The sequence below is a fragment of the Dendrobates tinctorius genome, unplaced genomic scaffold (genome assembly GCF_039654945.1).
Source record: "Dendrobates tinctorius isolate UK_male_01 unplaced genomic scaffold, ASM3965494v1 ptg000103l, whole genome shotgun sequence".
NCBI lineage: Eukaryota > Metazoa > Chordata > Amphibia > Anura > Dendrobatidae > Dendrobates > Dendrobates tinctorius.
In genome coordinates this window covers 35158372-35171280 of record NW_027361771.1, presented here as the reverse complement: position 1 = coordinate 35171280, position 12909 = coordinate 35158372, and the positions used below count along the sequence as shown (strand labels likewise).

The 12909-nt window shown below is 42.7% G+C and overlaps 1 protein-coding gene across 1 annotated transcript in view; it reads right to left on the bottom strand.

Annotated features, from left to right (window-relative positions):
• The window catches only part of LOC141100158 (uncharacterized), a 78324-nt gene that overhangs the window by 53470 nt on the left and 11945 nt on the right, over positions 1-12909 (bottom strand). The window contains exon 6 of the mRNA XM_073588436.1: positions 4406-5428. Within this exon, the coding sequence (XP_073444537.1) occupies positions 4406-5428 (1023 nt within the window). The remainder of the gene's footprint in view (positions 1-4405; positions 5429-12909) is intronic.

The following is a 12909-nucleotide window of genomic DNA, read 5'->3' as shown; positions in this document are numbered from 1 at the left end:
ACAAAATTGTTATAAAGAAAAAAGGTTAACATTAATAGGGGTGCCCAAACTTTAACATATGACTGTATATCACTATTTTTTATTTTAATTCTATTTTTTACAGGAATATGGTACCCAGGGCATGGAGGAGAGTCTCCTCTCCTCCAGACCCTGGGTACCATCTGCACATTAAGCACTCACTTCACGCATGGTGGGCATACCCACATGCGTTGAGTGTATCAATGCAATCCTATGGCGGCGGAATCGCCGCAATTCAGCAGAAAGAATGGACATGCTGTGGATTTTAGGCTGTGTGCCAATGTTGCGTTTTGTAAGTGTTTCCCGCAGCGGAAATGCTTAAAAACACATAAAATCGCATTCCCATGCAATCCTTTGGGATTCCGCAATTGCTGTGCCCATGCTGCAAATTTTTCTGCTGCAAAATCGCATAGTGGTAAAATCCGCAGCATGTCCATTCTTTCTGCGGAATCGCGGCGATTCCGCCGCCATAGGATTGCATTGAAACGCTCACAACAAGCAGCACGTTACAGAGGAGGAAGTCACCCTTAGTGGCTCACGTTTTACAGGTGTAAAAAAACTCTGTAAATAAAGTGACTTACAACTTGGCTATTTAGTACACTGGCTATCAAATGGAGATACATTTATTGAAATGACAACAACCGTTTAAGCTTATATATAAATTTACAAGCTGTTTTTTTTCCTGAAAATGTGTACAGCATAAGAATCCTCAAGCTGATGTCTCACATTCCCATCGTAAATCCTAATTGTTGTGACTGAACTGCTGAGGATGGACCAGGTCAAGAATAAGACTGTCAGCAGCTTATTAAGCTTCACCCTGGAGATCATCTATCTGTTGACTGGAGAGGTGAGCAATATAGGGCACTCACATCAAGCAGCTTTCATATTTTCTCTCTGTTTCTTGCATAGATATAGGATTGGAGAGGTAAGCGATACTGGGAATGTGCATAGTGATACTTTTTAGAGTTCCCCTACATTCACAGGAATACACGGTAGCAAGGCAGACCTCTGAAGACTGTACCAGCTGTCTTTGCGTGTCAGAACAATGGAGCAGAATCCCCATCACTTTGCCTACACCACTTACTGAGGCAAGTGCAAAACAATGATCAGAAGATCCTGGAACTCACCAACAAGATGATTGAGCTGCTGACTGGAGAGGTGAGCGCTGCTGGGAATACTGGGGCATTATACAGTAACACAAGGGATGATGTGTCTGGGTGATGACTGTATCATTGTGTGTCAGGTTCCTATAAGGTGTCAGGATGTCACTGTCCATTTCTCCATGGAGGAGTGGGAGTACATAGAAGGACACATGGATCTGTACAAGGACGTCATGATGGAGGACCACCAGCCCCCAACATCTCTTCGTAAGAGGAGACATTGAAGAAAAATCCCTTTTAGGGGCCTTTTTGTGATCCTCCTGGTAGTTGGCATCATTATAAGGATTGGAATAAGGAGCCATGAATGCAAGGATGGGAATAAGGAGCAATGCATGCAAGGATGGGGATGAGGAACCAAGCATGCATACCAGGATGGGGATTATGGGACAATGCATACCCGGCTTATACTAGAGTCAATACGCTTTTCCAGTTTTTGTGGCAAAATTAGGTGCCTCGGCTTATACTCGGATCGGTTTATACAAGAGTATACCGTATATAGTAATTTGCTTTCCAGATAGTAGATCATGCATACATTAAGTCTAAACTAATGCTCCTATTGATCCAGGGAGCTAGTCTGATTGCCGTATGTGGAGTCGGGAAGGAATTTTTTTTCCCCAAAGTGAAGCTTACTGTTTGCCGCATGGGTTTTTTTTGCCTTCCTCTGGATCAACATGTTAGGGCAGGTTAGGATAGGATATGGGTTGAACTAGATGGACTTAAAGTCTCCCTTCAACCTTAATAACTATGTTACTATTTTATTATTTTTATATGTTTGTTTACTTCACTATGAACTGTGCATATAATTTTGTCTGATTTTACAGGATTATTTTCTTGGTTCTGTCTATTTTTGTATGTGATCACTTGTATATTTGTACTGCACAGTAATACTTTATATGTTTTTTTCCAGCAAGGTTCGAAAAAGACCCAGTCCGGGTCGACACATTACCTATACCTAAGCTACTGTAATGCCCATCACCATCAACTATTCACTGTGGTGTAAATACTTGTATAATAAAAAACAAAAAATTATTTTGCAACAATCCATACACTGGCAAGGCATTCTTAAGTCATGTTATCCAGAAATGCTACACTAAAAATAATCTTAGTAATTGTAGAACCAAGAGGATTATCTATAAAGCTAGGTGTGCATGTGGCAAGGCACATGTAGGAAAAACTTTACAGAAAAATGGTGGCGCAACACATTGGGGACAGCAATAACGGTCATGATACATCCACTGCAAAACACATCAACGGTATGTATGGTGGCGACACTTCACTCTTGATGTTTACTGGGATCAATTTGTGCAGATCTCCTAAAAGAGGGTGCAAATATGACAGACTCCTTCCCAAAAGGAAGAGTAAATAGATCTATGGACTACAAACCTGCAGCCCCTAGGGGCTCAATGAACAGCTGAACATCAGCTGTTTTGTGTAATTTCCTTCCTGTTTCCCTCCCCTCCCCGATTCCCCTTTGTCCCTATTTTTTCCTATTTCGTGCCTTTTTACCATTTTTTTTTTCAGGCCGTCAATTAGGTTTTATAGTCAGGTTGTTTTACCCGGTATGAACAATGTTACTTGACAATGTATCTCTCCATTTGAGGTTTTTTCATATCACATCCCAACTGTGAGGTTTAACATGTGATCTAACATAGCTAGGAATGGATTTACTTCCATGTTCATTGCAACCACTTCACTAGTGAGTGGTGTCTCAATGCAGCAGGCATAGAGGTGACTTGGGGGTCATTTAATAGTAGCACCACTCTTGGGTACTGCCCTTGTCAGGGCAGGAGTCTATGAATGGGGCACGACAGGGGATATTAAGGTCATCTGATTACCTTCTCCCCTTCCTCCAGCGCTTTCTTTTATGGTCTACATCCGCTACAAAGGATACTGATGAGACCTTTCCGATTTTTTACTTGCACTGTTGTCGCCATGGGCACTTTAATACTCATTGCACAGAAATGTTGTATATATATTAGCACCTTTTATTTTAACATTCTACTTCTACACGTTATGTGCGTGTTCATGAGCATGGCTTTTTTTAGTAACATTTATTAAAAGGGTAAGTTTTATTTGTACTCTCGTTGCTTGATATATAGTATATTGAAATGTACTTAAACATGTCCTGCATCGGGAATGTGTCTAATTAGTTATATAAGTATTGGACGCTGCACTCCACCAGGTAACCAACTACTAGAGTACCATGTTATCATAGGACGTAACTTGCCAATATAGGACAATCCCTTTATAACCAATCCACTGGCTATATCAGGAGCTGTAAAAGGCCTGTTAGAATGGACAGGTATCTGCACATGCATACCACTGTTACATTCAATGTCTATTAGCCTTCTAAAGAGCTGTTTTCCATTTAGAACAACTCTCTCTTTAAAACACTTTAAACATTAAAAGGGCTATCTTAGACAACTAATAAAGATATTCTGTTTGTAAAAAGCATTTCCCTTGTCTATGAGCGGTTACAAACAAGCTCAAACATATTTAAACAGAGCTGCAATATCTGTCCATGGACATGAGAGCCACTGTTGCGGGAAAGCAAGCAGACGGTTTTATTACCTGAAACAAAGATCTTCTGCCAAATATTGCAGTATAAAGTTCAAGATCTTAAAAACTTCTAGGATTAGAAAGGATGGAAGGATGATATCCATACTGTGCCAGTTTTTATAGAAGAGCAATCATCTCCATCCATTGACTGTAGACCACTATCGGAGGTATGCACCTGCTTGAAATTGCACATTGTTTCTTGCTGTTAAGAAAGTATATCATAATTTGCATTTCAGGGAATCCATATGATTATAATAATTTTTATTTTTATATAGCGCTAGCATATTCCGCAGCGCTTTACAGTTTGCACACATTATCATCTAAATTCCCTATCAGTATGTCTTTGGAGTGTGGGAGGAAACTGGAGAACCCGGAAGAAACCCACGCAAACACGGGGAGAACACACAAACTCCTTGCAGATGTTGTCCTTGGTGGGATTCGAACCCAGAACTCCAGCGCTGCAAGGCTGCAGTACTAACCACTGAGCCACCGTGCTACCCATATACAATTATTATTATTATATGTATATAATATGATTAATTTTCAAGTAACGCTATGATCCCATCTCACGTTATCTACTTGTCATCTGTGATTTTCTTGATGTAGAATAAGTTCTGACAGTTGTGTATAACATTTGCCACAGTCAGAACATGATAGCGGGTGCTCACCTAAATGACTTTCCTGATGTTTGAGGAATGTCAATCTCTTTGCAAACAGTTTACCACACAGTGGACATGAGAATTGCTCCCCAGTGTGAATTGTGCAATGTTCTGAAAGACTTGATTTTCGTGTAAAACCCTTCCCACATTCAGAACACACAAATGGCTTCTTTCCCGTGTGACTCCTTTGGTGATTAATGAGAGTAGATTTATGTTTAAAGCTTTTCCCACAAACAGAACATGGGAAAGGCCTCTCCGCTTTATGAATAACTTGATGTTCAAAAAGACTTGATTTCCTAGAAAAACACTTTCCACATTCTGGACAAGAGAATGGCCTCTCTCCTGTGTGGCGTCTTTGATGGTTAGTGAGTACAGACTTCTGACTAAAACCTCTCCCACATTCTTTGCACAAAAATGGCTTCTCTCCTGTGTGGATTCGCAGGTGTTTCTCAAGCTGTGATCTCAATGTAAAGGGTTTTTTGCACTCTGGACAAGTAAAAATGTTCTTTCCCGTATGAAGTCTCTGGTGATTGCTTAGATGGCCTTTCTGGGTAAAACATTTTCCACATTCCAAACAAGGAAATGATTTTACCCCTTTGTGACTTCTGTAATGTTTATTAAGGTGGGACTTCTGGCTAAAACATCTTCCACATTCCGAACATTCAAAAGGATCTACACTTGTGTGGATTTGTTGGTGGTTTAGAAAGGTTGCTTGAGTTGAAAAACATTTTTTACATGAAGAACACGTGTATGGCTTCTCTTCCAAGTGGATTTGCTGATGGTCATGAAATTGATCAATGGTAGAAAAAGAATTCCCACATTTATCACAAGTAAAAATATTAACGCTTTTATCAACTGAATGTGGGTTATGAAAAGATTGTGTGTGTACGTGAGGATCAGAGGATTTTTCTTCCCTGTGACATACCAGGGAGCAATCGGAGCTACACGTTTTTTTAAGTGTGCAATCTTGTGTTTCAAAGCTTGGAGAAAAAAGGAGATGTTCCTCTGAACTAGTCCTTATTATGGTTCCATCTGCTGGGAGAACAATAAAAACATTAATGTCTATAGGACGTAATCAATACCAGAGTTCAACAGCATTCATTTTAAAGAGAACCTCCAAAAATAAAAGTTTTCAATGTTTAGCTCCATGGTAGGTGGTTATATTATAGTACTGTAGAAGAAATAAATGTAACAAGTATCAAAGTCACATTATGAATTATATGTTACACAAGTCAGAAAATGTCTTAGTAGGTGGAAGGAGGCCGAGATCTAACAATTCACCCCATTTAAAGTAGAGAAAGTATTCTAAGGACATTCTCTGGTAGAAATTTTGTTAACCCCTTTCCTACATTGGACGTAATATTCCGTCCATGTGACCTGGGACCTAAGTCCCAAGGACAGAATATTACGTCACACGCGATCAGCGGCGCTCACGGGGGGAGCACAGCTGATCCGGGTGGGTGTCAGCTGATTATCACAGCTGACACCCAGCACTGTGTGTCAGGGGCGGTCACGGACCGCCCCCGGAACATTAACCCCTGGCACACTGCAATCAAACATGAACGCAGTGTACCGGGGGCATAGGAGAGAAGCGCGCAGGGAGGGGGCTCCATTCGTGCTTCCCTGCAACCCCCGGAGCGACGCGATGTGCTGCGTCGCTCCGAGTGTCCTCCTCCCTGCAGACCCCCAGATCCAATATGGCCGCAGGGGTCTTTGGGGTCTTGCAGGGAGGCGTCTTCCTCACTGCCTGCTGAGAGCACGCAGGCAGAAGCCTGCAGCAGCGCCTGTCAGATCGCCGATCTGACACAGCGCTGTTCTAAGTGTCAGATCGGCGATCTGACAAAAGACAGTGATGTCCCCCCCCCCCCCGGGACAATATAATAAAGTAAAAAAAAAAAAACAAAACAAAAAAACACGTGTAAAAATACATTAAAAAAAAAAAAAAAAAATATTCCCTAATAAACTCTTTTTTTTCTAAATAGAAAAACCCAAAACACTAAAAGTACACATATTTAGTACCGCCGCGTCCATAACGACCTGCCCTATAAAACTATCCCACTAGTTAACCCATTTAGTGAACCCCTAAAAAAAAAAAAGAAAAACAAACAATGCTTTATTATCATACCGCCGAACAAAAAGACGGATATGAATAACCATGGTACTGCTGAAAACGGCATCTTGTCCCACAAAAAAAAAGCTGCCATACAGCATCATCAGCGAAAAAATAAAAGTTAGGCTGGTTTCACATTAGCGCTTTTTAAGCGCACGCACGGCCGGGGGTAGCTCCGCCCCCGAGCCGGCTCTCTGCCCGGCGTGCCCGCCCCTTGCTTGTAGCGCCGCCTCCTAGCGGACAGCGGCGCCTGCGATCGGCGCACCCTATCTTTAGCATAGGGTGCGCAGATCATGCGCAGGCCGTGCGCTAGTTGCACTTTGACCTGCGCTGCGCACTTTTGACGGTGCGCCGTGCGTGCCAAAATCAAACTTTTCGGATTTTGGCGCGCACGGCGCACCGTCAAAAGTGCGCTGCGCAGGTCAAAGCGCAACTAGCGCACGGCCTGCGCACGATCTGCGCACCCTATGCTAAAGATAGGGTGCGCCGATCGCAGGCGCCGCTGTCCGCTAGGAGGCGGCGCTACAAGCAAGGGGCGGGCACGCCGGGCAGAGAGCCGGCTCGGGGGCGGAGCTACCCCCGGCCGTGCGTGCGCTTAAAAAGCGCTAATGTGAAACCAGCCTTATAGCTCGCAGAATAAAGCGATGCAAAAATATTTATTTTTCATATAAAATAGTTTTTATTGCATAACAGCGACAAAACGTAAAAAAACGACATAAATGAGGTATCGCTGTAATCGTACTGACCTGAAGAATAAAACCCCTTTATCAATTTTACCACACGCGGAATGGTGTAAACGCACCCCCCAAAAGAAATTCTTGAAATGCTGGTTTTTGTTCATTCTGCGTCCCAAAAATCGGAATAAAAAGCGATCAAAAAATGTCACGTGCCCGAAAATGGTACCAATAAAAACGTCAACTCGTCCCGCAAAAAATAAAACCTCACATGACTCTGTGGTTCAAGATACGGAAAAATTATAGCTCTCAAAATGTGGTGATGCAAAAACTTTTTACAATAAAAAGCGTCTTTTAGCGTGTGAAAGCAGCCAAACATAAAAACCACCATAAATAGTAAATCAAACCCCCCGTTATCACCCCCTTAGTTAGGGAAAAATAATAAAATTTAAAAAAAAGTATTTATTTCCATTTTCCCATTAGGGTTAGGGCTAGGGCTGAGATTAGGGTTAGGGGTGTGTTGGGGTTAGGGTTGGAGTTAGAATTGGGGGGTTTCCACTGTTTAGGTACATCAGGTGCTCTCCAAACGTGACATGGCGCCCGATCTCAATTCCAGCCAATTTTGCGTTGAAAAAGTCAAAAGGCGCTCCTTCCCTTCTGAGCTCTGCCATGCGCCGAAACAGTGGTTCCCCCCCACATATCAGGTGTCAGCCTACTCAGGACAAATTGCACAATAACTTTTGCAGTCCAATTTCTCCTGTTACCCTTGGTAAAATAAAAAAAATTGGGCCTGAAATAAATTTTTTTTGTGAAAAAAAGTTAAAATGTTCATTTTTTTAAACATTCAATTTTTTTAAAAAAACGCATGTTATATCAATAAAATGTTACCACTGACATGAAGTACAATATGTCACGAGAAAACAATGTCAGAATCACCGGGATCCATGGAAGCGTTCCAGAGTTATTACCTCATAAAGGGACAGTGGTCAGAATTGTAAAAAATTGGCCCGGTCATGAATGTGCAAACCACCCTTGGGGGTGAAGGGGTTAATATCAATATTTTGATACAATAATGCAAATTTAGCATTGCTCACGATGCTGAACTCTGTATAACCCCACTCACATCACTGTGGAAGCATTCTGTATATACTGTACATTGATAGAAAGCAGCCAACGAGTGGTGTGTGTGTGGGGGAATTACACAGAGCAATTGACTAGGATGCACGAAACACCTAGTCCTACACCTAATCTACTACTCAAATATTAACCCCTTTCCGACTGCTGACGGGATACATCAGCGGTCAGTGTCCCCTGCTTTGAGGTGGGCTCCGGTGGCGAGTCTACCTCAAAGCTGTGACATGTCAGCTGTTATAAACAGCTGACATGTGCCCCCAATAGGCACGAGCGGAATCGCGATCCGCCCGCACCTATTATATTAACTAGTTAAATCCCGCTGTCAAACACTGACAACGGGCATTTAACTACCGCTTCCGGCCGCTGGGCCGGAAATGAGCGCATCGCCGACCCCCGTCACGTGAGCGGGGGTCAGCAACGCGTTACCTTGACAACCAGAGGTCTCAGAGATCTCTATGGTTGTTGCCGGTACAATGCTATAAGTGCCACCCCATATGTAGCAGAGCCGATCAAGTACAAGTATGGCATGCTTCTAGCCTCCCATGGAGGCTATTGAAGCATGCCAATAGTAAAAACAAAAAACAACTAAAAGTTCAAATCACCCCCTTTTTGCCCCAATCAAAATAAAATAAAAACAAAAACACAAATCACACATACATAAATTTGGCATCACCGCGTTCAGAATCACCCGATCAATAAAAAAAAAGGATTAACCCAATCGCTAAACGGCGTAGCGAGGAAAAAATTCAAAACGCCAGAATTAAAATGCAATAACAGGCAATCAAAAGAACGTATTTGCACAAAAGTGGTATCATTAAAAACGTCAGCCTGGCACGCAAAAAATAAGCCCTCACCCGACCCCAGAGGATGAAAAATGGAGACGCTACGGGTCTCGGAAAATTGTGCTTTTTTTTAAGCCAACATTGGAATTTTTTTTTCACCACTCAGATAAAAGAGAACCTAGACATGATTGGTGTCTATGAACTCGTAATGACCTGGAGAATCATAATGATAGCATTTTAGTGAACCTAAAACTGACCTAGCAAAAACCCAAGCAAAAAACAAGTTTGGGATTGCACTTTTTTTTTTTGCAATTTCACCGCACTTGGAATTTTGTACCCGTTTTAGAGTACACGGCATGGTAGAAACAATGGTGTCGTTCAAAAGTTCAACTCGTCCCACAAAAAAATAAGCCCTCACATGGCCATATTGATGGAAAAATAAAAAAGTTATGGCTCTGGAAAGAAGGGGAGCGAAAAACGGAAAATCGAAAAAAGCTCCGGTCATTAAGGGGTTAATTGTATTGAAACAGTAACACACAGCTCTGTAAGTGACTCCTCACTGGAATTGGGGGTATTTGCCCAGATATCATGCTGCTCTCCGATTACATAGCAAAACCTGCTGACTTCTCTTTATCCCCTTAGTGACAGAGCCAATTTTGTCTTTAATCCCTTTCTGACATTTGACGTACTATCCCGTCCATGGGCCCTGGGGGGAGCGCAGCTGATCGTGGCCGGGTGTCAGCTGATTATCACAGCTGACACCCGGCACTATGTGCCAGGAGCGGTCACGGACCGCACTCGGCACATTAACCCCCGGCACACAGCGATCAAACATGATCGCAGTGTCCTGGGGGCATAGGGAATAATCACTCAGGGAGGGGGCTCCGTGCGTGCTTCCCTGAGCCCCTTGGAACAACGCGATGTGCTTGCGTTGTTCCGAGGGCCTCCTTCCTGCAGGCTCCTGGATCCAAGATGGCCGCGGGGGCCTTCCGGGTCCTGAAGGGAGGCGGCTTTCCCAGTACCTGCTGCTATAAATAGTAAACCAAATCCCCCCTTTATCATAGAATCATAGAATCGTAGAGTTGGAAGGGACCTCCTGGGCCATCTGGTCCAACCCCCTGCTCAAAGCAGGATTCGCTAAATCATCCCAGTCAGATGTCTGTCCAGCCTCTGTTTGAAGACTTCCATTGAAGGAGAACTCACCACTTCTCGTGGCAGCCTGTTCCACTCATTGATCACTCTAACTGGCAAAAAGTTTTTTCTAATATCTAATCTGTGTCTCCTCCCATTCAGTTTCATCCCATTGCTTCTAGTCTTTCCTTGTGCAAATGAGAATAAAGTTGATCCTTCTGCAATGTGACAGCCCTTTAGATATTTGTAGACAGCTATTAAGTCTCCTCTCAGTCTTCTCTTTTGCAAACTAAACATTCCCAAATCCTGCAACCTTTCCTCATAAGACAGGGTTAGCAGACCAGTCACCATTCTGGTCGCTCTTTTCTGAACTTGCTCCAGTTTGTTGATGTCTTTTTTAAAATGTGGTGCCCAAAACTGGACACAATATTCCAGATGAGGTCTGACCAAAGAGGAGTAGAGGGAAATAATGACTTCACGTGATCTAGACTGTATGCTTCTGTTAATACATCCTAGAATTGCATTTGCCTTTTTTGCTGCTGCATCACACTGTTGACTCATATTCCGTTTGTGATCTACTAGTTTACCCAAGTCTTTTTCACATGTGCTGTCACTTAGCCCTATTCTTCCCATTCTGTATATGCTTTTTTCATTTTTATTGCCCAGATGTAGTACTTTGCATTTCTCCCTGTTAAAAACCATTTTGTTAGTTGCTGCCCACTTCTCCAGTTTATTTATATCTTTTTGAATCCTCTCTCTCTCTTCTCTAGTATTAGCTATCGCTCCTAGCTTTGTGTCATCAGCAAATTTAATCAGTTTACCCTCAATTCCTTCATCTAAATCGTTGATAAAGATGTTGAACAATACAGGGCCCAGGACAGAGCCCTGTGGTACCCCACTTGAGACATTCTTCCAACTGGATGTGCAGCCATTTACGACCACTCTTTGGGTCCGATCACTAAGCCAGTTATGAATCCACCTAACAGTTGCCTTGTCCATTCCATACTTAGTCATTTTTTCAATAAGGATTGTATGAGATACTTTGTCAAATGCTTTGCTGAAGTCAAGATATACTATATCTACAGCATTTCCTTGATCCACCCAATCAGTGATTCCGTCATAGAAGGAAATTAAGTTAGTCTGACATGACTTATTAGTTACAAACCCATGCTGACTCTGTTTAATCACTTCATTCTTATCCAGGTAATGACATACATGTTGTTTAATAATTTGTTCAAAGATCTTTCCTGGTATAGAAGTCAGACTCACCGGCCTATAGTTGCCTGGGTCCACCTTCTTCCCCTTTTTGAAGATAGGAACAACATTTGCTCTTCTCCAGTCTTCTGGCACTTCTCCTGTTCTCCAAGAATTTTCAAAGATTATGGAGAGGGGTTCAAAAATTTCTTCTGCTATCTCCTTCAGTACTCTGGGGTGTAATTCATCTGGACCTGGAGACTTGAATTCATTTAGGTTAGCTAAGTGTTTCCTCACTATCTTTCTGTTTATAGATATCCTGGATTCTTCTATTCCCTTAATAGGACAGTGAGGAACAGTTGATGTTACATTTCCTTTCTGAGAGAAAACAGATGCAAAATAGGAATTTAAAAGTTCAGCCTTCTCAACATCCTGTCTTACCATTTCATCATTTTCATCCTGTAAAAATCCTATAGCATCTTTGACTTTTCTTTTACTTTTGACATATCCCCAAAATCCTTTATTATTGCTTTTGACATCTCTTGCAAGCCTCAATTCATTTTCAGCTTTAGATAATCTGATTTGTGCCCTGCAGGTTCTGCAGACAGCATTATATTCTTCTTTAGATATGCCTCCCTCTTTCCATTTTATAAACATTTTTTTCTTCCTTTTTAGCATGTGCTTAAGTTTTGTGTTCATCCATCCTGGTTTCCTTAAATGCTTCCTATTCTTCCCTCTTTTCGGAATTGTTAACAACTGTGCTTTGAGAATTTCATTTTTCAAGATTTCCCATCCTTCCTGGACATTTTTGTCTTTAAGGATATCCAGCCATTGGATCCCTCCAATTCTCTTTCTGAATCCCTTAAAATCTGCCTTTCTGAAATCTAACCTTGACGTCTGAGTCTTCACAGGTCTTCCGCCTCTAGTTATCCAAAATTCTAAAATAGCATGGTCGCTACCTCCTAGGGTCCCAGCCACTTTTACCTCCTCAACCATTTCCTCCCTGTTTATAAGGATTAGATCACCCCCCTTAGTTAGGGAAAAATAATAAAAATTTTTTAAAAAGTACCGTATTTTTCACTTTGCAAGACATACTTTTTTCCCCCAAATTTGGGGGAAAAGCGGGTGCGTCTTACAAAGCGGACATGCCTTACCATAGGCCATGATCAGGGGGTGTCCGGCGGTTGCTGGCCGATGCTGCGGGTGTCTCCGGTGCCCAGCGATGCTGCGTGTGTGCCCGGGGCTCTGCCCACGTTGTGGGACAGGCCAGAGCCCCAGCATTTCCACGGTTCCCCTGTGTGTGCGTTGGCTCCGATAAAGAAAATGGCCACTGGCGCTTGCGCAGATGGGATCTCGGGACCCAGCTCTCAAAAGAGGAGATCTGAAACCTCATCTCTCGAGAGCTGGGTCCCGAGATCCCATCTGCGCAAGCGATGGCGGCCATTTTTTTACCTGAACCATGGCACACAGGGGAACCGTGAAAATGCC